At 44.1% G+C, this 24,629-nt stretch overlaps 1 protein-coding gene across 1 annotated transcript; it reads left to right on the top strand.

Annotated features, from left to right (window-relative positions):
- The first annotated feature begins 4,922 nt into the window (after positions 1–4,922).
- Positions 4,923–24,429, top strand: LOC147623788 (tryptophan aminotransferase-related protein 1-like). Its single transcript, XM_086820396.1, has 5 exons — positions 4,923–6,848; positions 7,055–7,361; positions 22,912–23,195; positions 23,388–23,716; positions 23,853–24,429. The coding sequence occupies exons 1-5, from the start codon at positions 6,388–6,390 to the stop codon at positions 24,149–24,151; spliced, it is 1,680 nt and encodes a 559-aa protein (XP_086676522.1). The 5' UTR covers positions 4,923–6,387; the 3' UTR covers positions 24,152–24,429.
- Positions 24,430–24,629: the final 200 nt, after the last annotated feature.

A 24,629-nucleotide genomic window follows, 5' to 3' on the forward strand; every position in this document is an offset into this window, starting at 1 on the left:
CTCTTCACATAATGAAGCCCAAATTTCTTTAAAAAATACATGGGATGAAGGATGCAAGGATAGGTTTTCCCTAAGTTAATTTGATGTCCAACCATTTACTGCAATAGTAGGGAAAGCTAGCAAGAAGATCCCCCATTGTTGCTTCAATGTATCAAATGAGGAATAGAGATTTCCTATATCATTCTAATAATTCTGTCTATATTTCTCTAGACCCCCTTTTTGCCTTAGATTCTCACTAACCTCAAAATAAAACATTATCTTAGATTCTCGCTAACCTCAAAATAAAACATTGTAACCCTGTTTCTGATTGCTAGAAAATAAATTGAGTAAAAAATAAATTAAAAAACTCACAAAAATATAAGAAAAAAGTAACTAGTAGTAGTAGCAAAGGTCACCACCCTGTTTAAATATTCCTAATATGCACTAACTTTTGATTTACTGACTAGCCTTCCCCGTTCCTTGTGAACCATTCCTTTTGAAGGAGTAATGAAAAGTCTTCCCCATTTCTTTTGAAGGAACGATGTCCATTAAAGATTCATTCAAAATCATAAGCAAAAAGAACACAACTCCTCTATGCTCTCCAAGGCAAAGTCTTCTATACGATCAAAAGGACACAATTTATATCAAGGAGAATGTTAATCCATTTTAGGATTAATAGATGTTGCCACTAATATTCTACACCAAAGAGTAAAGACGAACACACTAAAACATTGTATGATCAAGCTATGAAATAACGATGTGCATATCCACAACTTGGACATGTGCCTATAATGGTCCGAGCGAATACTTATGGGGATTCCCGATCTAAGGGCATGTGGTAGCAAGCTAGAATGATTTTCTAATGATGATTCTAGAAGACTTAAGGTGATACCAGCTCCAAGAGCATGTGGTAGTGAATGTGCCACTTATGAGCCATGGACACTTGGTCGACCACAGTTTAAGTGTGTGAGTGTAAACACTTATGGTTTTGTATATATAAGTCAGTTTAAGTGCGTAAGTGTGGACACTTATGGCCTAAGTCAGTTTAAGTGTATGAGTGTGAACACTTATCGCCTAAGTCAGTTTAATTGTGTGAGTGTGAACACTTATGGATTTGCATATAAGTCAGTTTAAGTATGAGCATGGCCTTGTATGTATAAGTCAATTTAAGTGTGTGTAGTTATGGCCTTATATATGTTTCAGTGTGTGTACTTATGGCCTTGTATATGAGTCAATTTATCTCACAATGTAATATAAGCTTCCATTGTGCATCTTGCTCTTGCTAACCCTCTTGTTAGTCTTCTTCTTAATCACATGCAAGTGAGCTTGTGTGAGGAGTGTGTGAGGTGAGAGGAGGCAACATGACGATGTGTGATAATGCTTGCATAGGAGGCAGGAAGAAAGCGAGACGATGAAACCAACTACCTAAGGGGGTGTGGAGCTCTTGTAGCGTCGTAGCTCGATCTCAACCATGAAAATTTTCCCATAATAGTATTAGAGTTAGAGGTAGAGTGGATCCCTATGCTCTAAGCCTTTACATTTTTGGCACCACTACTCGGGGGAAAATGTGAAGGCTTAGACCATCATTAGGATCCACTCTACATCTTGGCCGATGGAGCTCAAAGCGGCACTCTAAGAGCTCCACACCTCCTTGGGTAGTTGGTTCCATCACTTTCTCTTGTGAATGTTGTCACACCACTGTGTTACATTACACCTCATCGTCCCTACTCTCACCTCACACACTCCTCACACAAGCTTACTAGCATGTGATTAAGAATAAGATAAGCAAGAGAAAGATTCAATTACACAATAGGAGAGTATATTGCATTATGAGAGAAATTATTACATTATGAGAGAAATTGACTTATATACAAGGCCATAAGTGTTCACACACACTTAAACTATGGTTAATAAGCACCCATGGATCATAAGTGGCCTATTATATAATGCTTAATAGGCACCCATGGGTCATAAGTGGCCTATTATATAATGCTTAATCTCTTAATACATCCATGAGAATTATATTATTAGGGAATCGTTCTAGCTTTCTCTTGAAGCAAAAATTACCAGTATTCCGTCACACCATATGGGCATCCGTTCATGGACATCGTTGCTTCATAGCTTGATCATACATCCTTTTAATGTGTCTATCTTTACTCTTTAGGAGAGAAAATAAACAATAACATCTGTTAATCCTCAAGTGGATTAACAATGTGCTCTCTTTTTTTGGTCAATGTGTACAACCTCTCCTTTCTTCTCACAAGAGATTTAAAGGCTCGCTTCACAAATATCCATGCCCGTTTTCTTCTTTTTTATGTGGCAAAAAAAAAGTGGAGAGTAGCTGGCCACTGTCACTTTTGATTTCACAAAAACTGTTTATTGCCTAGTCACGACCAATTCAAGTAAAAAGTTGTCCAACATGCCAGCATCCGTCTCGTCACCAAAAGCAGCTAGAAACCAAAGTAGGTCCCGGCATGGATCGAGCTCAAAACCGTTCATAATACAAGTTGAATGAGCTAACGACATGGGACACTCTCATTTGCTAAGCTATGGAGGGAAAATACTAGCTTGAAAATCCATCTATTAGTGCTTATGAAAGTGAGCATGGATAATTGAAAAGTGGGCAGCTCACTTTTAGCAAAAACATGAGCCCCCATGGTTTTCATGACCCGTTTTTCTGAAGCCTGCTTGATGCTAAGGCCTTCCTTTTATAAAGGTAGCCCCCCAACCAGAGATGCAATGAGAGTTTTTATGCACAACAAGTGTAAAGGAAAGGAATAAAGCTCATCATGCATACAAAAGGATCAAAGAAGCAAATATATCCATGGATATTTTTAGATTTTCATATTTTTCATTATATTTTCTTCATAAGAGATTTAATATATTGCTAAGGCCTTCCTTTTACAAACTTTTACAAAGGTAGCCACCAAGGATGGACCAAGTGGACCCCAAAAGACATAAAACTTTTATATCAAGAGACAGTGCACTAGTAAGGAAGCAACCATGATGCAATAAAAAATCAGAGTTATTTACTACTACTTTTTTTTTGCAATCGTGGTGCTCCTTTCAATTTTGTAAAGTTTTGACCTTTTTTCATATTTAAGATCTTATATGCCCATCACTTATTAAATTAATATATGACATCATGGAGCATTTTAAACGTGTAAAGAAAATGTGCCCCCTTCTTTTGATCTTTTTCATATTTAAGATTTGCTCTACTCACATCACTTATTACATTAGTATATGACATCATGGAGCATTTCAAACATGTAAAGAAAAGTGACCCCTTGTTTAAGAGAGAGTAGAAAATATATGTTTATTAATGCTTTGAGTGTACGTTCAATGGACATGACCATACATTTGTAGTAAATTATATTGTTAAAAAACCTTGTGCTTGTGTATAAAAACAACAACCCTATAATTGCGTTATAAATAATCTACCTCATAAAAATCATTACACTCAATGTATAGAACAAGAGCACGTGGGCCTTTGTATAGAATATGAGTTTAAGCTTTTATGTGGTAGACAAGCTTTAGAATAGATGTGGATGATGCCAAACTTTGTGCAAACATTATACTTGGGAGCTTGTGTGCAAGAGACATGTTTGAACACATGATAATAAATTCAGACAACATAAAAACATACTTGTGCAAAGATAGACCATCTCTACTCACCTAGTCCAAAGATTAAAAATAGGTAGGTCAAGTTTCTCATACAATGAGCTTTGTGAGTGAAGAATATACTATTTGATAAAAGGAACTTTAAAGCTAACAAAGAACAAGGGTGGTTAGCACCATCAATTAAGACTAGGATTGTTCAATTGGATTTGATCGTTGCATCTTTTCCCGACTGGCCTATCCTTTGGTAGTTACCAATTTTTCGTTACTAATTTTGCACTACCCATAGGTGCCTGCCTGCTCGTAGGAGCTTTTTTATCCGCCCATAGTAGATGATGCCGTCGAGGAAGCACTATGTGGAGTTATGAACCCAGGACCTCCTAGTCCTAGAGAAACATATCTACCACTTGAGCTATCACCTCATTGGCCTTTGATCACATCTTTTTTACATGGGTTTTAGGGAAGGTGTAGGCTGATCAAGATGTCTTGTTAAATGGTGAGGATGGACATTCACTAATGAGTAATCACTAATAAGTCAAATAAGTAATTATGCATACAATGCTTAAAATCCATTGCAATTGACACATTCTCACATTTTTGTTTTTCGAGCCGGGGCCAGGGGCGGCCGAAGCTGTCTCTAGACTAGAACAGAGAAATGCTTTTGTCACATTAACTACCATAAAACATCAAATGCCATAGAACGTTATAACACTTAACAAAAGAACAAATGAACACACACAATTATTATTGCATTTTTGGAAACAAAATAGTGTTGGACTAGGCCTCCTTTGTTTACCCAATTTCAATCTTTTAACCAAGCTTCTAGTTATGTTCTAATAACTTGGGGCCCATTTCTACATTAGGCTTGGTTAGCCTGGCAAGGGAATTCCCTACCTCAACAACCTTTAAAGCTTTAATTCGAGTCATTGGTCAGGAAATTCCCTACCTCACTAACCTTTTTTTTTTTTCAAAGAACAAGCTGATTATATTAGGAAATTAGGAGAAGTTACATAAAATAGAGAGCCTCCACAAGTGAGGTGTCCTTAGAGAGAGTGATCTGCCTTATCCTCATAGGTTCCTGAATCTCCGAGTCTATTCCATCATCTTTCATGTATGTGCTTGACTTTCTTGAGCTTCTTGACAATTTTGGCTTCCAAGTTCTTCATCCTCCTTTGTAAAAGTACCTTTTACCTACCTCACTAACCTTTAATTCCTAGTGAGTTTAAAGCTTTAATTCGAGTCATTGGTCACTCATCAGCTCATGAATGGCAAATGATTGGGACTATGATTAGAGTCTTAAATGGCAAATGATAGGCTACACTGAAAGGCTATGATTGTATGGGGACCTCATGAGTCATCATTGCCCATGATTCATGAGGTCCCCCTACTGCAATCAGTTATGGGAGATTTGAATATAGATTCAGGAGCCATTCTTCCAACTTCCAAGTGGAGGTTTGAGCAGAGCTTTTTGAAATTTCATCAGTGGTGTATGCTTTGAGGAAGAAGCTCAAGAGAGCCCCCCTCTCTGTCTGTCTGTCTCTCTCTTTCTCTCACACACACACTCTCTCTCATGACCCTCGTTTTGTTGGACAAGGGGCACCCTTGTCTGCCTCCTTGTGGACAATTTCTTGGACTTGTTTTTTTTTAATTTTTGCTGTCGCAGTGGAGCATGCTTGGCTATTGGCAGACCAAAAGCAACGGTTGCAAGCATGACACTGTTTGATTCTCCACAGTAGTTTTTGCCCATGAAAGTTCTCGACTGATCGCGGTTTCGCTTCAGCCTCGCGCAGAAATAAATCTTAGCTATGCTGGAGGGAGGGGTGTTGTGAAGAAGTCTGGCTGTGGTTTCAAGGCCTCATGCACATGAAAGAAGGGGGAATGCATCTTTTTTCTCAGACAAAGCCCTAGCTATGGATGGTTGAACTAAGAACTGTACGCAGGAAGAAACCCTAGCTGTGGACTTTAAATTCTGTGCAGCGAGTTATCTTTTCTGCAGAACCAAGCCATGGAGGCTCTTTGTGCAATCAGGCATCTTTTCTGCCGCAGAAACCCTAGCTATGGAGTTGCTTGCTTGGATTTTGTGCAGGCATGATTTCTGCCAACATAAACCCCAGCTATGGAGATGTGAGTTGGGATTGTGTGCACACAATTTACAGAATCCTGAGCTATGGACATGAGGTTTAGCGTCTGAGCCAGCCATCTTGTCCGCAATGACAGAAATTCAAATGATAAAAGCGTGTGCTACCGCTCTCCGAAGAAAGCAAGGTTTCCTGACAACTTGACAAGCAACAAGCTTGGGAATTGCTCACCAAAAACCGTATTTGATGTAAACGAAAGCTGCATTTACTGTTGTTTTTGTTATCAGTCGCCGCCTGTGCAGATAGAATTAAAACAGGCTCTCTTTTTCCTTACGCGGGCTGCTACCATGGCGCAGGTGAGCTTCAAATTGCTGCCTTTTTTTGCCCCGCTTTTAGCTATTATCTATGGCAAGGCAGCAAGGCTTTTCCTGAAAGCTTGTTTGCCATAGCCTATGTGAAAGCTTTGTTCTCCTCTGCTGTATTTGAAAGCGCTGGGGATTTTTGTGTGAGCTGCCATCTCCTCACGCTGAAGCAGCTATGGCCAAAAAACAGTTAAAAGCTTTCGTTTCCTGCCAAAAGTAGCCCCGTTAAGTTTGCCTGTGATCAAGCTTGCAGCTATGGAAAGCTTGTAGTGCAGGAGCAAAGCTTTTCTTTAGCCAAACGCTGTGCAGTGTTTTTCTCATAAACTGCTATACAAACAGTTGTCTCAGACATGGCTGTAGAGGGTACAGTCCCTCACTGTGGCAAGAATTCATTACCACAGTGCAGAAAAAAGTTTCAGAAAGAGAACCAGAACCAGAAAAAGGACCATGTCGTACCCCAGAATCATAACCATCTGCACAGCACTCCACTGACACCAGAAGATTGCTCTGTTTCAAGTCAGGCCATCAAATACTGGTTGGTGGCTTCAATTTGCCTCAATGCCCTCTTCTTATCAGCTTTACTGGGCCGCATTGCTCCAGCCAGATTCTCCCATCATGCCAACCAAAGTATTGGGTACATAACTGTGAATGGAGCAGGGAAGGCACAGAGGGGACTTCACAGTCAACCTTGTTCCGGGCAAGGTCACTATGAACATGATGGTGTTAATGGTGGAAGTTGCCGATGCTATTCATGCTTTAGGGGCAACAGTTGCTCAGAAATCATTGATGACTGTACCATCAATTTTGATCAGTAAGTCTGTTTGTGGATGCATTCTATCCTGTTTTTTTTTTAAAAACATTTTTGTTTGTACGCCAAAATCCTCAGATTGTGCTAGGAGCTTATGATGCATACTGGAGCTTAGTCATGAGTATTGGATTTTGTTCTTATATGTTGCCTTTCTTAGCGTGATCGTTTTTTTAAATAGTAAAATGAGATTTAAATCTACGTTTTTGCAGTGGAGATCCAAAGATGTTTGAGACATATTGGTTATCAAATCAGGATGCAACAACTATGGTGCTACTAGGGGGAGGAGATAGGATGAGCTATTTCTCTAATACCAATGCAGTCTGCTGGTTCTTGGAGCCATCATTGGCTGTTGAGATAAACTTGATGCATAAAATGGTTGGAAATGCAGTCTCTGATGGACATCACATTATTGTGGGCACTGGATCTTCACAGATTATCCATGCATTATTATATGCACTCTCTTCTTCATCTCGTGATAAACCAGTTGATGTTGTTTCGGCTGCACCCTTCTACTCGGTAAGCCCATCCATTCTGTCTCTCTGTCTCTGGAGTCTATATCCTGCCATACACAAGTCAGAAGCCCTGTTATGGTATGTTCATTAATGAATTTCTATTGTTCACAGATTTGTTTATTTTAGCTTGAATCAATCGTTTGTTACAGATTGTGCAGTTGAATTTAGGAAGATTTTGGTGAGTCTCTTAACACTCAGAGTTTTGTCACTACTACACATGCACATAAGGGAACACAAATAGAAAAACAAGGAGAGAACAAAGGTCATATAATGTCTACAGGGGCCAGTGAGATCAAAAGAGTTTCGCTTTACACAACTGAAGTGAGGTAGAAAGGAAATCTAGTTCCTCCACTGTGATGTATTATAGATAAGACGAGCATAGCCCAATTCATTAATGTTATGGGATCCTTGCTTATGTTTCCATCATCGTCTTGTCTATCCAATTCTTCATCATGAAAGCCTCTCTCTATGTGACAGCACCTTTGGAAAGCCTTACACCTGTTTATTGTGTCTATCCAAAGCCATGATCATGAAAGCCTCCCTCTAGGTGAAAGCATTTTTATAAAGAGGAGGTTGCTTTGCCATCTTGGGAAGAGTGGAAGGGAGAGTCTCGTATGAAAAGGCCTTGCATGTGACAACCCACACGCCATGCATGGCATGTGGACATGATTATTCCCCCGTTTTGAATATGATTAGGAGCCTTTTCAGGCATCGACCATCATTTTATAGGGTTTTTGCTAGTTATTTGTCCAAGAGACCTGGCTGACAGCAGCAGTCGGGTGGTTATAAGTCTATGAATAGCAAGGCCTAGTACAGTCATGTCGTACCATTTGGCCTTACCAATGCTTCGCCAATTTTAACAAGATGATGGATTACATTTTTAGTGGCCATTGGAAATTCAAGGGCACCTTCTCTTGATTATATTTTAGCGTATTCCAAGACAAAAGAAGAGAAGTGGCCATTGTATTTGAAGAGCTTTGGAAAATATAACTCTTCACGAATGGCAAGAAGAGGAATTTCTGCCTCTTGGAAATACATTATCTTGGTTATATTGTATTAAAGAATGACATCATATGAATGGATATTGCCAAAGTTAAAGCCGTTCAAGAATGATCTAAGCTGAAATCAGTGCATGAAGTCATAAGCTTTCTTGGCTTATGCTCGTACTATTGACGGTTTATACTCCACTTTGCATGTATGACCACAACATGATCTTACAAAGAATAAAATTGTCTTTAATTGGACAAACATAGAGCGGAATGCCTTCCAAAAAGCTTAAGAATGCCATTGTCACAGTTTTTGTGCTTGTGACTTTGGATTTGCGTAAATCAAAGCTTAAGAATGCCATTGTCATAGGTTCATGCTTGTGACCTCTGATTTGCGTAAACCATTCAGGGTTGAATGTGATGCATGTGGAGATTGCATTGTGGCTATAAAGGCCTTCCCTGAATTTCCTTAAACATAGCTGAAAACCAAGGTTGGTCCTTACGCTCCCGACGGCGACCGGCATCCACTAAGATCTCCCCCGAGCCAAGGCTAGGGCTTACTGCACAATCCCATAGGCCCGTGTCTAACTCCAGCATCCCATACCACCAAAGCGTGCCCATAGGCCTTCGACACGCCAACCTACATACTCGCCATGTGTGTGGCCTGGTCCAAGCCAAACCACTAGTGGTGCATCCCCACAAGTATGTCTCATAATAACCCAAGCTCTCACTTATGTACTGATAACTACGCAATAAATAGCGAACTCGCTATAAAAGGCCATTAAGCTTGTTTTATTAATCTAGGAACCCTAGCCAAGTATCAACCTGTTAATCCCTAATCTTGTGGCCCCCTAACCCCGCTGGATTAGTTCCCTAATCCGTAGATTTCTGTCCAGGTACATACAAGTATCAGCTTGTTAATCCCTAATCCCGTGGCCCCCTAACCCCATTGGATTAGTTCCCGCCGCCTGCGGGCAAGAGAAGGGAGGCCTAGTGAAGGTGGCCGGGCCACGTACAGCTGGCCAACTCACCCTTTGCATGGGGGGCGGCCAGTTTGAAGGCTTCCAAGGGGTGGTGGTTAGGTGACCATGCACCCACCACCACACATGGTTAAGGGAGGGCTTCTCTCCCCACCATGGCCCAAGTGTGGGTGCCCTCCCTAGAAAAGGGCACCATGAGGTATTGGGGAGGCCGCCTACTCATTAATGAGTGTGAACCCACAACCTTATAAAAAACAAAGGTTAGAAATAATGCCATAAAATAAACAAATGGAATACACTTACCACCTATTCACACGCAACAAAACTCGTCAAAAGACAGAGCAAACTTCACAACTCACTAGCAGGCGTCCCCGCTCAGTAAGTGGCACGTCAAACAGACAAACACAAGAATACAAGTCACGCGAAAACAGTTCCAAGCATGCAAACATGAATGCATGTGCAAACAGTATCATGGACATATCTCCCGTTCATGGAACTAGTACTAGACATTCTTGTCGGGCACAATGATGGCACGATAGAAAGTATAAATCCCGGTCTTCCTATGGAGTGACAGTCTCATAGGTAAGACACAGATCCAGGCACGAGCCTCCTTATGGAGTGACAGTCCCATAAGCAAGACACGGCACAAATACTGGCTCTTCCATGGCGTGACAATCCCATGGATAGAACACAGTCCAAGTCATACACGGGTGGCACGAGTCTGGCTCCCGTCCATACGACACCATCCTGCTAACACACGGGTGGCACCAATCTGGTTATGCAAAATACTGGCCCCTTCACATGAGACACCTTCCTGGCCTCAAGTGAACAAGACACAGATCTGGAGATGGACCAAATGGTCGGCCAATCGGTGACATCCCCCCGGGCTTCTAAAGAGTTGTTCTCAACTGAAAAGCCTCAAGATATGCCTGCAACAACTGTGGGTAGTCAACAAAATAATCTTCATTTACCCAAAACCCAATCACCTTCTTTGACCTGCATGTCCCTTCTATGCTTGTCAGCAGCCATTTTATGCTTATCTTGTGACCTTGCAATGGCTGTCCGTACCTGAGCAAAGGCTACATCCAAGTCACGTACATACTTATCAGCTGCAAAAATCTCATCCGTTGTACGAAGGATGGGTGGCAAGACCACTCTGCCATAAATAATCTCAAACGGGGCCTTTCTCGTGGAGGCATGAACCGTATTGTTGTAGGCAAACTCAACAAGTGGAAGATACTTCTCCCATGCAGTCTTTTGATCTGCCACATAACACTTCAACAAATCCAACACAGCTGAATTTGCAGCTTCACTCTGGCCATCCGTTTGGGAATGATAAGCTGATGAAAACTCAAGTTTAGTGCCCATGTTATCAAATAAAGCCCTCCAGAAGAGGCTCGTAGTCTTGGGATCTCTATCCCCAATAATGGACTTAGGCATACCATGATGCTTGAAGATGTTAGCAAGAAAAAGCTTCACCATATGATCAACTTTAATGGTTTTCTTGACGGCAAGAAATGAGCTTGCTTGCTAACCTGTCTATAATGGTCCAAATAGCATCATTTCCATGCTGGGATCTAGGCAAGTCCATAATAAAGTCCATAGTAATACTTTCCCATAGCTGCGAGGGAATAGGTAATGGCTGAAGCAAACCTAGAGATTTTTGCCTGTCAAATTTCACTTTTTGGCAAGTAATACATGCACGTACATGTGCCTCAATGTCTTTACGCATGCTTGGCCAAAAGAAATATCTCTCAATCATGCGTGTAGTAGGCATGATACCTCTATGACCAGCATAAGGTGGAGCGTGACATTCCTCCATAACCTTTGGACGCATATCCTTCACCACACATAAGCAGTTATCCTTCATAAGATAACCCTCTTTGATCACATAAGAGGCATGTGAGTGACCAGCCATCAAATCAGCCCATATATGGCAAAAATCAGCATCCAAATGATACAAATCTCGCATGGCAGATAAGTCCCCATGAGAAGCCACTGAAACTGTAGCCACATAAGGCCTCCTGGATAATGCATCTGCCACCACATTTTTCTTTCCCAGAGTATGTACAATCTGAAAATGAAACATGGAAAGAAAGTTTGCCATTCTCATCTGCTTCTCCGAAAGCTTTGTTTGAGACAGAAAGTATCTCAAGCTTTGATGATCTGTCTTGACTACAAATTCAACCCCAAGAAGATAATGTTTCCATATCTTTAAGGCATGAATTACAGCCAAGAGCTCTTTCTCATAGATATCCATATGAAGCTCAGCATCATGCAAACGACGGCTCTCATATGCTACTGCATGACCTTCTTGATTTAGGACAGCCCCTATACAATCGCCACAAGCATCACATTCCACTATGAATGACCTTTGCAAGTCGGGAACAATCAATACGGGTCCACATATGATAGCATGCTTGAGTTGCAAGAAGGCATCCTGCTCCTTTGGAGTCCATTTGAAAGTGGCTTTCTTCTTTGTGAGATCATGTAGAGGGGTGGTTATCATAGCGAAATGCCTTATGAAACGCTTATAGTATGAACATAATCCCAGAAAACTACGTACTTGATGTACATTTTGCAACTCTAGCCAATTCTGAATGGTTTCTATCTTGACAGGATCCATTCTTACTCCATCCTTGGATACAATGTGACCCAAATAATGTATCTCTGAAAGAAAGAACTCACTTTTCTTGGCATTAATGAAAAGTTGATGCTTCCGCAACTCTTTGAACACTGTGACCAAATGAGTTCTATGTTCCTGCTCATTCTTGAAGAAAACCAAGATGTCATCAAAGAATACACCTGTGAATTTGCGATGGGGTCGGAATATCCTATCCATCATACGATTGAATGTGCCTGGGGCATTGGTGAGACCAAAAGACATCACCAAAAATTCATATAATCCAAAAGTTGTCCTGAATGCAGTTTTGTGGACATCTTGTGGCACCACTCGTATTTGGTGATAACCACTCTTCAAATCAAGACGACTGAAACAAGCCGAGCCATCAAGCTTATCCAAAATGTCATCAATACGCGGGATTGGAAATCTATTCTTGATGGTGAGCTTATTTAGAGCTCTATAATCCACACACATGTGGAATGGCCCGTCTTTCTTTTGAACAAGAAGCACGGGAGAGCAATAAGGTGAGAAACTTGGCTGAACCAAACCTTTCTCTAAAAGCTCATTAACCTGCTTCATGATCTCTTCTTGTTGTGCGGCACTCACACGGTATGCGGGTTTGTTAGGTGGAGAACTGCATGGCACAAGATCTATGCGATGATCCTCGGGCCTTTGAGGAGGTAATTCACCTGGCAATGCATCAGCAAAACAATCTTTGTATGCATGAAGAAAATTCAGCCTATCCTGAGTCAAAGCATCCACATTTTGATGACTTGGTTCAATGCTATCACGAACAAAAACCAAGTACGCAGAAAGACTCTTTTTCATTGCTTTATTAATTTGGATATGAGATACAAGTGGGATAGAATCCCCTTCCTTGCCGGCGTCAATGACATGCATGCGGCCTCTATGCATAAAAGAAATCATGTTTGTCTTGTACTCTTTGCAGGGCTCAAGCCTATGATGCCATGGCTTGCCAAGCAATACATCACATCCATTAAGTGGTGCAACCAAGAAATGCTCATGATCAAGGTAACCGTGGATATGTATGCGCAACTTCCCCATAAGTGGGGTAACCGTGGATATGTATGCGCAACTTCCCTATAAGTGGGGTAACCTGCACCTCTTTACCAACAAAGGTAGCTTCTGCTTCAATTTGAGGCCCCATGTTCTCAACCTCAATACCCAAGGCGGCTACCATCTGAATAGAGATGAAGTTATCTGTTGCACAACCATCAAACATAAATAAGGCGGGATGATCCTTGATTTGACCCCATGCTTTGCATACCATCCTCTCTTTTCCATCAAGTTTTGTGTTTCCCTGCACATCGGGAACTGCATGCACATTTGCCTTGGTTTGCTTATCCTCATGCTTTGGTTTGCGGTCAGGGCAATGTGCTCTTTACTGCCACAAGAAAAACGTTTCCCCTCCTTGGCATATTGCTCCCTTTGCTCGGGGGTCAAGCCAAATTTGTTCTTCTTTGGCCCATGATCTTTAGATGAGGTATTTTCAACTTTACCTCCCTTCTGGATCTCTCGGAAGCTCTTTTTAGGTGGCTGTCCATCTTTTTGCAGGTTTGGGACAGCCTTATCTTTGCCTTTAGAACCCCCTTGATCTTGCTTAATTTTGAGCACCAATTGCTCCGTAGCAAGAGCAGAGGCTATAAGCTGCTGCAAAGTGTGTTTCGGGTGCAATTCAATGCTCGAACGATAAGCTGGTTGCAATCCGGAGCGAAACTTCCTCTTTTTTTCATCCTCAGTGATTTGCATAAAGGGAGTTATCTCAAGCAACACTTTCCAAAACTTATTGACATATTGCTACACACTTTCATTATCTCTTTGCTCAAGTCTATCCCACTTTTGGATGAGAGTTTGCTCCGCATTAGGTGGCAAGAACTGGGCATAAAATCTGTCCTTAAACTCTTTCCAAGTGCAAATGGGGTCTTTGGTGGTCTTTTCAGTGATCCACCAATGAGCAGCTGTCCCCTTCAAGAACATGCTAGCATGGCGTACTTTAGACTTCTCAGTGAAGTCCTCATCGCTAAAAGCAATATCAAACTGTGCCACAAATGCTAACACCTTGGAAGCATCATACTCTCCATGAAAAACATCAAACTTAACGGACTTCTCACCTGCTTTGAATTCCTTGAGCTTTCTGGCATGAGGCTCATGGTCCTCTCTTTTTCTTTTCCCCTTATCCAACGGGGCAGCCCTATCTGCATGGGCTCCATGGGCCATCATGGAAGTTTCATGAAGCACGGTGGCATGTGCTCCACGAAGCTGAAAATCAAATGCATGTGACCTTCATGCATAAGGCAATGTCTCTCCATGAGACAACTCAGTAGGCAAAGCTCTTCTAGTTGCGGACCTGTCACCCCCTCCATGGGATACATGCCTTGAATACATGTGACCATTGTGCCTTGTGGAGAAGATGCATGACGAGAGGTGGATGTCACCTCTTCCCTTTGCATAAATGACCTCAACCTTTGAGATGCGGGATCTCCATGCTTCAAGCGAGGTGGATTTCTGAATTTCAGCTCTCCATCTTCCCCCTCTTTGATATCACCTTTGCGGAGGAGGTAGGAAAGTGCCAACTCCCTTGGCTTCTTGCCCACTTCTTGTGCCATGGACTCAAAAGTCATGTCCACCATTGCATCGGCTTTCCTTGCTTCAATGGCACTTTGTACATGGGGATCTTCATGCAAGAAGTTCAGCTCTTGCTCTTTTGCCTGCAAAAGCTTTCTCATATGCTCCAATTCAGTCCTCATTGCATTAGGTTCCTCTTCTTGCATAACTGTCTTTCCACGAGACGGTTATCCCCTCGAATCACTGTCATTCACCCTCTCAAGGGGCTTCTGCCTTCCCTGCAAAAGCATCAAAACCACGCGAGGCACTTGATGGGCCCCTCGAATTAGGCACTTCCAAAGGGTTGCCTTGGCTGTCCATTGTGTTAAGTGTGCTAGAAGCGGGGTGTCCAAAACACAGGTTCGTTTCCCCACTAAGAAGAGGGAAATAACCGTGCTCTGATACCGATGAAACCGATTCCGTCAAGTAGGAGTAGACTCCGTTGGACACCCACACGCGTAATAGCACAACTTAAATATCACAATATGAATGGAAAACTCAATAACAACTGAAAAACTGAAATGAAATGATGATCAATGGACACCAGCACTGGGGCCGGAACGGGCCGACCCCCCCCTTAATATATAATATATTATTGGGAGTATTTAAGTGATACAATGCTCCATGGGTTCAATGAACCAGATGATGTCCATGTACAACTGAAATAAATACAGTTACCAAACAAGAGACTTGAAGTAGACGTCCACTTGAAGAAGTCTAGTCTCTACGGTCCCGTGCCTTCACTGGAATCCGCAGAGAGCGCCCCACTGGTGTTCCAGGACCACGCACAAACAGGCGCTCCCGTACTAACGACTGGCTCTCCCGATCTCGGCACCTACAGACTGTGGTTCTCCAAAAGCTTGGACTACCCGGCACCGAACGGGTGTTAGCAGCAGTGAATATCCCTCAAATGTTTTACACCAAGGACCTTTGCTTGAATCCCTTTCAATAAGCTTTGCAAAAACCTTTGGTATCAACAGAGTATAAGCTGGACAATATGTGTGAGTTCGTGGTACTATACCCGGGCTGCAGCATCAAGTATTGAGAGACCTGAATATGGGACTGTTTTGGGTCTGAATCGGGCTGCCACACACACACGACTGGAGCTTACGTTTGATGGAGAGATGGGCTGCTCTGCAGACCGTTGTTGATCGGCTGTGCTTGCACGGAGGAAAGCCCTGAACAGCAGCCCAATAGCCAGCAAGAGAGAGAATCACCTGGTTACTGCCCGCCAGCCAGCAAGAGAGTGAGAGTGTCGTCTGTTGCAGCCTACTTGAGGGTAGAGAATGGATCACCAGCAGCTGCCCGATAATATGGGGAGCAAGAGTCGCCTGTTGAGTAGCTTGCTTGTGCGCAAGCAAGAGAGGAGGTCGCCTGTAAGCACAGCCGCCTGCGGGCAAGAGAAGGAGACCTGTGCGCAACCGCCTGCGGGCCGCCTGTGGTGGGCAAGAGAAGGGAGGCCTAGCGAAGGTGGCCGGGCCACGTACAGGTGGCCGACTCACCCTTTGCATGGGGGGCGGCCAGTTTGAAGGCTTCCAAGGGGGGGTGGCTAGGTGACCATGCACCCACCACCACACACGGTTAAGGGAGGGCTTCTCTCCTCACCATGGCCCAAGTGTGGGTGCCCATAATGCAGTCACAGGGGACGGAAGGGACGTCTGCTTGGAATGCAGGGACTCCGAATCGGGACGGAACAGCGACGGGGATGGACGGACGTCCCCCACGACGCGTCACTCGCAGGGGACGGGGCAGGAACGGGGACGCCGGTGGGGGACGGCTCTGTGGGGGAGACGGCAGAGAGCCGTTGCGTTTTTTTCTGGCTGTTTTTTTGCCGTTGCGCTCGCCGTTTTTGGCCGATGCGCTTGCCGTTTCTAGCCGTTTACGGCTGTTGGCTTGGCCTTGGGCCTTGAGCCTTTGAGGCTTGGCCCTCTCGCTCTCTCTTGCCCTTGAGGCTTTCCTCTCTCTCTCTTGCCTATCTATATAAGAACAAGCCTCTACAAGGCTACAAGCGCACACAACTCTCAAGGCTCAAGCTTTCAAGCTTCTTCTAGCTTCCAACTTCCAAGTTCCAAGCCTCTAGGCTCTCACACAAGGCCCGCGGGTCGCCGCCCTACTATCTAGATTCTAGACTGTCTCTCTCTCTCTCTCTCTCTCTCTCTCTCTCACCTCTCCGTCAAGCCTCTTGAGTCTTCCAACTTCCAAGCCTCTAGGCTCTAGGCCTCTCTCTCTCTTTCTCTCTCACCTCTCCCTCAACTTTCAAGCCTTTTGAGTCTTCCAACTTCCAAACCTCTAGGCTCTAGCCTCTAGGCCTCTCTCTCTCTCTCTCTCTCTCTCTCTCTCTCTCTCTTTCTCATTCCTCAAGGCTCAAGAGTCAAGCCATCTTCAACCATGGCATCCTCCTCACGTGCCGGGGCTTCTCGTAGAAGGACAACGGGATGGACATGGTGGGAGGAGGTTAGCTATACCCCATCCGCTCATGGAGGCGGTTCTCGGCCATGGGTATGCAAGCTTTGCCCGTACCGGCGAACGGGTGGCGCCGACGAAGTGCGAGCCCACCTCTTGCATGAGAGTGGGCATGAGGTGAGGTTTTGCACGAATGTCATGCCCGAGAAGAGACGGGAACTTCTTGATAAGCTTAGCGTCTACGAAGCAGTCGAAGCGACAAGAAGGACACCACAAGTGGCCGTGGATCCCGCGACGATGGGGAGAGGAACTCAAGCCTCTACAATGGAGTCATGTGGTGGATCGGGATCATGCACACCATCACCTTCACCATCAAGTCGGAATGTTACTCCATCCACGACGCCGGCACCCTCCATCTCCACGGCCTCTCAACCATTACGTGGCCCACAGCGACAATCTACACTCGGGGAGAATTGGAACCCCAAGTTGAAGGAGGAGGTGGATATGGTGATGGCCCGCTTCTTCTTCCACGACCACATTGCCTTTCAAGCGGCTAGGTAAGTGCAATCGATCATTGCCAATTCATCATTCATGTTTTCATTATCCTAGTCCCCTTCTCATTAGTAAATTACTTTCTTGAATAGGTTGGAATACTTCAAGGTCATGGTTAAGAAGATTAGGGAGTATGGCTCAACCTATACGCTCCCCTCGAGAGCTTGCGCACTACATTGCTCGAGAAGGAGAAGCGCATTGTAGAGCAAGCGGCCGACAACACAAAGTGGCAATGGGAGAGGAACGGAGTCTCCCTCATTGTGGATGGATGGAGTTACACCCGCAAGAGGAGTATTCACGGCATGGTTGCATATTCCCGCGGAGAGATGTACTTCATCTCATCTCATGATGCATCTGGCACTGGGAAGAGCGCGGATGTGCTTGCGGCGGAGTGGGCTACCACCATGGAGATTGTTGGCCCCGAGCATGTAGTGGGCTTTGTTGCGGATGGGGAGCCTTCCAATAGGGCGGCGGGAGCTATTCTCCAAGGTATGTATGGACATGTCACAGTGTCCTTTTGTATGGCTCATTGCCTAAACAACCTCCTCAAGGACATCGGGGCATTACCATGGATCAACCCGCTCATTGAGGAGGCCAACACCATGGTCTCCTTTGTCCTCAACCACCAAAGACTTCGGCATGAGTTCAACAAGAGGTCCTGTCTCTCTCTCCTCAAATATTCCGACACCCGGTTTGCCCACAACTTTCTCATGTTGGGCCGGTTGAAGGATTGTAGCGGTGCTTTGAGGGGGCTTTTCCTTAGCGACGAGTTTGTCGCCATGCAAGAGTCCCATACAAACACTGGCCAAGAGTGTAGGCTACGGGCGGATGACGCCTCTTGGTGGGAGCGTGTGAAGACCACAGATGCTATGGTGAGGCCCATAGTCCACCTATTGAGGATTGTAGACGCTATGCAACCATGCATAGGCAAGGTCTACGAGGCCATGGATCGCATGATAGAGAAGTTGAAAGACTTCGTGCCTGACGAAGACAGATACGAGGAGATCCATGCCTTGTGTCTAGGAAGGTGGAATTCCTACTACTCTCCATTGCATGCAGCAGCTTATGTGGTGGACCCAGAATTCCAAGGCAACAAGCAGGAGAGCGACCGGGAGGTGAGCGCTGGATGGAGGATCATCTTGGATCGTCTTGTGCCTAATGCATCGGTTAGGCGCGCAAGATCAGGGACCAACTTTCGATGTACAGGTCATTTCATGGCTCCTATGGCTGTCATGATGCACAAGTTGATTGCTCCAAAGTTGGTGCTGCTCTATGGTGGGAGGACTTTGGTTCAGATGGACCGAAGCTGCAGCAGCTTGCCATCCGCATACTTAGCCAGGCCGTCAGCTTCTCTTGCTTGGAGCAACTTTGGAGTACCTACAGCCACATTGCCTCTAGGAAGAGGAACCGACTCGGGGTAGAGCGTGCCAATGACCTTGTCTTCGTCAGCGCGAACTGGCGAATGCTTTGCAAGAGCGTGACCAAGAAGGCAGATTCCTTCACCGAGTGGGAGATGAGTCAACAAGAAGAGCAACAAGAGGATGAGGTGCAGGAGCAGCATGCCAGTGAGGATGAGACTGAGGATGAGCTTGATGCTTCTTTGGCACAAGCTACCCATGACCATGAGGCGAGCACTTCACGTGGATGATCATTCATGGATCATGATTCATGGGCCTTACTACTTAGCTCTAGCCTCTACCCTCTAGTCTTCAGCACTTTTTTGTCATTGACTCATTTGAGTCAGTCCATGTATTCTGCCTCCTTAAGGCTTAGTCCTGACTCCTGACTCTTGAGTCATGACTCATTTTGTATCTACTTAATTATTAATATGACTCAAAAGCTTACCAATTTAGTGTAAATTTGTGCTCATTTTGATGTACTTCCAAAGTAGAATAAGTGTAGAGTAGAAAAATTAAAAAATATATATTTTTTGAGTGCCGTTCCCTCCCCCGTCCCCGTTCCCTACTTATGGCCGTCCCCCGTCCCGTCCCCGTCCCCCATCACCGTCCCCCGTCCCTTGTGACTATGCCTAATATGTGCCCTCCCTAGAAAAGGGCACCATGAGGTATTGGGGAGGCTGCCCACTCATTAATGAGTGTGAACCTGCAACCTTATAAAAAACAAAGGTTAGAAATAATGCCATAAAATAAACAAATGGAATACACTTACCACCTGTTCACACGCAACAAAACTCGTCAGAAGACAAAGCAAACTTCACGACTCACTGGCAGGCGTCCCCGCTCAATAAGTGGCACGTCAAACAGACAAACACAAGAATACAACAAAACTCGTCAGAAGACAAAGCAAACTTCACGACTCACTGGCAGGCGTCCCCGCTCAATAAGTGGTACGTCAAACAGACAAACACAAGAATACAAGTCACGCGAAAACAGTTCCAGGCATGCAAACATGAATGCATGTGCAAACAATATTATGGACATATCTCCCGTTCATAGAATAAGTACTAGACATTCCTGTCGGGCACAATGATGGCACGACAGAAAGTATAAATCCCGGTCTTCCTATGGAGTGACAGTCCCATAGGTAAGACACATATCCAGGCACGAGCCTCCCTATGGAGTGACAGTCCCATGGATAGAGCATGACAATCCCATGGATAGAACACAGTCCAAGTCATACACGGATGGCACGAGTCTGGCTCCGGTCCATACGACACCATCCTGCTAACACACGGGTGGCACCAGTCTGGCTCCCGTCCATGTCATGCAAAATACTGGCCCCTTCACATGAGACACCGGCTTGGCCTCAAGTGAACAAGACAGAGATCTGGAGATGGACCAAATGGTCGGCCAATTGGTGACATCTGCAAACTTTAGAGCTATCTTTGGGGGTTAACTTTTGGACGTGATTCATGCCTTAACTATTTGGAAATATTATATCGTGAGCTGAATTTATAGTTAAAACCTACGATCAACCCTTTGGTATTTTCTCATAGAGATGCTTCATTTTTTAGACATACCTTCAAGAAGAAGAATGTAGTAGCTGTTGCATTGTCCAAAAGATCTCACGTGGCTACATTTTTTGTTGTTGATCATGAAAGCCTCTCTGAGATGCGAGATTCTTATCATTTGGATGAAGATTTTGCATGCATATGGGTTTCCATACAAGATGGGACAACAAACCCCTCTTACAGTGTAAGAGAAGGATAGCTTACGATGTAAAACTGTGTGTGTTAAGAATTTCCTCGAAGGTCATGGATGAATGTCATATACCGCCATATGCAAGACACACGAGTATTTGTGCTTGAGAAATATTTCTTTTGGCCAAGAATGCATACCAAGTTGTTTCTTGTCTGCCCCACGAAGGGATGGGCAACGCGAGGTAGCAAATCCAGTTGTGCTTGGTATACTGAAATTTTTTGTGGTGGAGCAAAAATCAGCTTGGTAGAATTACTTATGATTTGTGTAGTTTGCATATAATAACATAATTCACTTCCAGATTGGCAAGGCACCTTTTGAAATTATATATGGCCGTGTGGTATAACCACATATCCTTCGGACTAAGGATGAGATTTTTGCAACCCGCCCAAGAAGAGCCATTGCTTGCTCGATCGAGGACGTTTGCATCTCAAACTGCCAATCAGTGTCTCAACACTGTCAAGAACCTTTGGAAAGCATTGGTTGGTAAGTTAAGGGTTTGGTATGGGACAGTATGCATGTAGTGCTCCAGAGTGGTCTACACTTTTTGGGCCTATGTTTTTACATAGGTAGAGGGCTGAGGCTGAGTTTCGGGCTTCATCAACAATGCAAGCAATATCCACATTGGCAAGGAAGCTCTCATGCTTTTGTTCATTAAGGTTGGAGGCTCTGAGCGATAAGTTTCACCAGTCTTCTGCAAATCATTGTACTCAAAGTTGATAACACAGTATCTAGTAGGTGGGCAACCCATCCTATCCGGAGTACTGCAGTCACGAATTCACAAAATACATGTTTAATTAGTTGTGCATGATTATCTTTGCATTGTGGTTACCTATGATTGAAGATCTATCTAAAGCCCAAGCCTGTTGTAGTGGTATAAGAGCCAACGTTCCAGTCATACTAGTGGAAATGGTTCTCCATTTGACATCACCTGTCTTCTAAAGTAGTTATCCCCTTGCCTTTCTGCAAAATAAGCCTCTTTCTCACTTTTGGGGCATGTGATGTTATCCTAATGTGCAAAGCGCAAGCCAATCTTGCTTTCCTATGAGACACAAGCGCCAGCATGGGAGGTCTCTCCTATGAAAAGCAACCCTGATAACGTCTTGCTCCCATGCGAGGCACAAGCTAATCTTGCCCTCCTATGAGGAGACTTTAAGAGACTTAAAGGAGCTGAAGGGATCCGCCCATGAACCGATTGCCAAACCATGTCCAGCTTATGCATGAGCTGGCAGAGCATTGGCGTAGACCATGGATGTAGAACGCCGAGATTTAAATTCTCATCAATTGTAGATACCATATCAAGAGAACTCGTGAAGCGTTTCCTGAATGTGGTACCCGTAGATACCACATCAAGAGATGCTTGATAAGAGGCTTCATCACGAGATAGGTTCTCAAGAAGGCAATGTAAGCTTCAAAAATTCGTTATAGCTTCCATTTATTTGTTAGGGAATGTCATAACTCTGGTAATAGCACACTTTAGAGCATGTCAATTCTTTTGTTCAACGTCCACAGCTGAGGACAGCTGCAGTTGGGGAGCATGTGGTGCACCTCTCTCGGCAGGGTCAATTTGCAGTCTTTTGATGATCCTGAACTGACGGCAGGCAACCTTTGCCAGGGATGGACAATCATGTGGGCACAGGAGGAACTGGGAGGAAGCTAGGTGTGACAGCCTAGGCAGTGTGGGTGACTCCTGTGGGCAGTGGCAGCAGCAGGCAGATCAGCAGGGTGGGTGGACTAAGCAGGGTAGCGAAGGGTGGAGGCCGGCCAGCAGGCCAGCTGTAAGGGACACTTTTTGCGTAACGCGCTTCCCACCCCCTTCATTCCCATCTCCACTCCTACAAGCCAGTCCCAGCCTTCAGCTCTCTCTAGAATCTTTTGAGTGGCCATCAACAGCAGGAAACAGCAGCAAAGTAGCCCTGGATCTGCAGCAACAGCCAGCAATCATCAGAGACAGAGGTTCTCTGTGACTTGGGTTGTCCCTTGGAGCTTTGTAGGTGAATTTCATTTGCCCTTTTTTCAGGTTTTGCCCTTCAGCCATTTGGCAGGCTTGCACATGAAGCAATTTGCTCCCAGAATTAACAGAAAATACAACAGATTAGACATGTGTAAGTGCTTCAAATTGAGTCTAATCTTTCATTGCAATGTTCTGTTTGTTGCTCTTTTGCATTAGACAGATGGGCAGGGAGAGAGAGAGAGTTTTCTAACTGCCTTGTTGTTTCTGCAACAGTCATATCCTCCTATGACGGATTTTCTTCAATCAGGATTACACAGGTGGGCTGGAGATGCTCTAAATTATGAACCGAATCAGCAGAATACCTATATTGAGCTAGTGACATCACCAGGCAACCCAGATGGCATGCCTCATACTTCAGTAGTGAATGGGACAGGATTGGTTATCTATGATTTGGCTTACTATTGGCCGCATTATACACCTATTTCATTTGCCGCTGACTATGACATAATGCTCTTTACAGTCTCAAAAAGCACCGGCCATGCCGGGACACGCATAGGGTAAGAAATCCCTGTTTTAAGAATCTCAATCTTCATGCACACGTGCACATGCATGCACACACTCTCAGACACCCAGATTTGCACACACTCGTGTGCGCACACACTCACACACACACACACACACACACACACACACAGAGAGAGAGAGGGAGGCTTGACAAAGGAAAAAAAACCCTTTTTGCTGGAGTACAGGTGGGCACTTGTCCGGGATGTTGATATTGCTAAAAGAATGACCAAATATATCGAATTAAGCACAATAGGTGTCTCCAAGGATTCACAGTTTCGAGCTTCCCAAATTCTTAAGGCTATCAGAAAGTCATATTACCATCACACATTACAAAAATTGGAAGGCCAAGATGATGTATTATTGCGAAACGGCCTATTTGATTACGGTTACAGACAGATGGAATCACGATGGGAACAGCTTAGAGCTGCTGTGAGCAAGAGTGACTGCTTTACACTTGAGAATTTCCCATCTGGGCATTGCAACTTTTTCGGGAAGGAAACAGTTCCCCAACCTGGTATGCTAAATTTGTCTTTTTTGTCAATGTAATTATAATTAAGTACAAAGTTAACCATCGTGGGTAATGACTGTAAAAGCAGCTCAGATGCATACTTTTACTACTTACAGAGCTTTGCCTTGTTTGCTTTGGGCAGCATTTGCATGGGTACGCTGCGAGAAAGACGAGGATTGTCATGCGGTTTTCAAGGCAAATGGGATCTTGACAAGAAGTGGTATTCATTTTGGATCGAGTCCCAAGCATGTTAGAATCAGCATGGTTGACCATGATAAGGTCTTCCATCTTTTTGTAAGTCGCCTTCAACGCATGGCTATGTTGTGTGGAAGTAGGTATAAGGTTTTGCATGCCCACAATGAGGCAAACTCTCTGCAGACGAGGACAGTTTTGCTTCCAAACAAGAATGTGGTGTCCATGAAATCTCTTGACAAAGCATAACAAAGTAAGAATCACTCTTAATCTAGCCAATCCTTCAAAGATTGTACAAGTAGAAATCAAAATTTTGGCATGGCCTTTTAATGAGGTTCCTGTATTTATCTACAAACATGGATGACTCATCGCCGCCTCCTAGTAATAGGACTTGTAGTTCCTCTCCTATGGGGCCTGAATGGGCAAGTCAGGAGTTCTTTATTCTGTTTTGGTACCAGTCATCTTTTCTCAACTCAATTAAGTTAACCAGAGCAGCATCAATCTTTGTCTGCTTTCGTATTTGTCCAGCAAATGTTCTAGTTTTTTTAATTCAGTATACATTAGGGTTGTGAACTATCATCTCTATCCAGAACAGCTGCTTTTGTGGGTGACTGCTTTAAACTTGAGCAGAGCAAGTTGCTTGACTAGGCAAGAGCACAGAAATGAGCTAACATATTGAATGCATGAGCAAAGCAACAACATTATGATTGTAGTACATAAGTGGCTG

This window comes from Cibotium barometz, chromosome 26, assembly GCF_041138505.1.
Source record: "Cibotium barometz isolate CiBa-2024 chromosome 26, ASM4113850v1, whole genome shotgun sequence".
NCBI classification, from domain to species: Eukaryota; Viridiplantae; Streptophyta; class Polypodiopsida; order Cyatheales; family Cibotiaceae; genus Cibotium; species Cibotium barometz.